A 2,586-nucleotide genomic window follows, 5' to 3' on the forward strand; every position below is an offset into this window, starting at 1 on the left:
ACTTTATTTATATGACATGGGGACATGCCATGATTTTATGTGTGGGGTGAGAGACTTGTTCTGTTTGTATGTTGTATTATGTATAGCTGTAATGTAGTGTAGCGTTAGTGTTAGGTCAAAGTCGGAACTAATTAAAAAAAAAAACCCCAAAAACAAAGTTAGAGGACTCTTCCTGATGACGGACTATGTGGACAGTACTTTTGAGGGAAGTAGTCCATGTAGAATTTTTTTTATTTTATTTTCTTCTTTTAGGTAGTGTAGTACCTCCCCCTTGGTTTTTCTTTTGACCACGGTTCTTTTCCAAGGGTTTTCTTGAACCGGGTTAGGTAGATTTTTCCTTTGTAGTGTTAGGATTAGATGGGTGAAGGTGAGAATGTAACCCCAAAGGTGCACACTTGCAAAGAAAAGAACTTGAGAGGGACGTCTAAGCTTGTTTGTGGACTCATAATATATGCCTTAATTTTGCACATCTTGTCTGGCTTGAACACTCGTATGATTGTGTTGATGAACTGATTCGGAATGGGTTACATGCTAAGTGTGTGTGAGTTGTTACTTGCATCCTATGCTTGCATATGATACCTAGAACTTGCCCTGTGTGTTTGCAAAGCGAAATAGAAGTCGTTTGGTTTTAGAGATGATTGAGGCATTTCTTTGTGCAACCCTTTATACTTGAGAATCCACCTGTGAATATTACCATAGTTAACCCCTTTGAGCCTGAAGCCTGTTCTTTGATAACCCTATAATAATCTAAATCGTTGTGTTTGAATAAGCTAATTGTTTGAACCCTTACCTCCTAGAAGCACTTAATCACTAAAGAATATACAAAAGTCAAAGTGTGGGGTGGGAGAGAGCTAGTGAAAAAAAAAGGGAATCAAGAATGAAGGTTCTGGTTGGTGAACTGGCAGTGTACAATAAATCTGAAAAAAAAAGAGAAAAGAAAAGAAAAAGAAGAAGCCAGTTGTACCTAACGAAAAGTGGGGGTCACAAGTGAACGAAAATGTGGAATAAGGATTGGGTTGAACATGAAGGTGAAACAAAAGGAAGTTTGTATTAAAAGTGCTTAGGGAGGTTAGTCACTATATCCAAATATATCCTACCCGTCCCTTAGCCTACATTACAACCTATAAATACCTCTTGATCTTTGACTGAATGGCTCGATTAGTGGAGTAGTACACTAGGGGCAAGCTTATGGTGTTTCTGTGTGGCATGTGAATGCTCTTTGCTGAGAGTGAGTGAATTCTTTCTATATATGGTTCATTGTTATTGAATTTTATGTGTGTGGAACTTCTCTCAAATTTTGTTTATGTGAGGGCATGTGACTCAGAAAGAAAAAGTGAGTCTTCACTTCTGTTGAGGGCCGCGCAATTTGTAGTTTTATTCGGTGAGGCTCGTCGCGTTTTAGTTAAAGGCCAATCCTAGAACAATCTACAAGTCTCCGTTCAATTTAGTCTCTAATAAGGGGGTAAAAGTCCCAATTAACTTGCCATTGGTCTAGATATGCCTTTGGGCCCAAAAACAAACGCCCAGGCCCAACTGGAGTTGCATCAATTTAAACGGCTACTAAACTTTGCCAATTGATAACTCAGAAATAAAGAATTCTGTCCAAAATGCTAAGGGCCCAACACTTTGGGCCTAATGTTGGAACAGTTGGCCCATATATGATTAAATACATCCAGGTATAACTGAGGAACATAGCTTCAGGATCGAACCCAGGCAGGGACAGCCTGAATGTAAATCCAAACGTCCCAGCCTTCCCAATGTGATTACCAAATTATGCAATTACTCACGTTTTCTGGGATTCGATAGTAGTAGTAGTCTAATTGCCAGTTCAGTTAAAACAAACAACTGTGATGAGCTTCATTTGGATTAATGCTATGCTACCAATATTCAGGTGTCCCTGGATTAAACGTGTTGAAGCTAACACTGAAACATGAGTCACTTTTAAACATTAACAACAAAGATGAAACTACATCGCGTTATCCTACGCCATACTAACAGCATGTTGAACCAAATTTAAAGTCACTAATCAACTGAGCTAACTTAACAATTATAAAATTCGTATACGAATTCAAGTAGCAGGAATCATTTTGAGTCGAACAGTCCGAGTTTAACAGTCCAATGAGCTTACCTACAGGAATCAACTATCAGACATGTATCAAACCAGTCCAAGCAAATGATTTAATTGAATTACACATTCGACAACTAATAAGCAGTTCCCAAGACCAAATAACATATTCATTTAAACTACGAATCCACAGCGGCAAGCTGCTTCAGTTTCAGTTTACATTTCCAGCAGGATGAGGATACATTGTGTCAAGCTCAGAATGTGTACCTGACTTCGAAATACAAGGAGAAACAGGATAGGTCAGCAACAATAAATACAGCAGCAGCAATCCACTGATGCTTAGCACAGCTCAGAAGTAAATCAACAGCCCACAGGTGATTTCATAGCATAGCAGATTCAGGAATAATTTCGAAAAAATTAACTTGAACACCCACAGAAACTCAAAATCCCAACTAGGTGACCCAGAAATGCTCAAAACCAATCTGATCTACCATATCAACTCAAAATCAGGTTGAATAAAA

At 38.5% G+C, this 2,586-nt stretch overlaps 1 protein-coding gene across 1 annotated transcript in view; it reads left to right on the plus strand.

The window, feature by feature from the left end:
• Nucleotides 1–1,870, plus strand: part of LOC109236766 — a 6,680-nt gene extending 4,810 nt beyond the window's left edge. Inside the window, exon 3 of the mRNA XM_019402981.1 lies at nt 1,677–1,870. Coding sequence (XP_019258526.1) covers nt 1,677–1,870 — 194 coding nt within the window. The remainder of the gene's footprint in view (nt 1–1,676) is intronic.
• Nucleotides 1,871–2,586: the final 716 nt, after the last annotated feature.

The sequence above is a fragment of the Nicotiana attenuata genome, unplaced genomic scaffold (assembly GCF_001879085.1).
Source record: "Nicotiana attenuata strain UT unplaced genomic scaffold, NIATTr2, whole genome shotgun sequence".
NCBI classification, from domain to species: Eukaryota; Viridiplantae; Streptophyta; class Magnoliopsida; order Solanales; family Solanaceae; genus Nicotiana; species Nicotiana attenuata.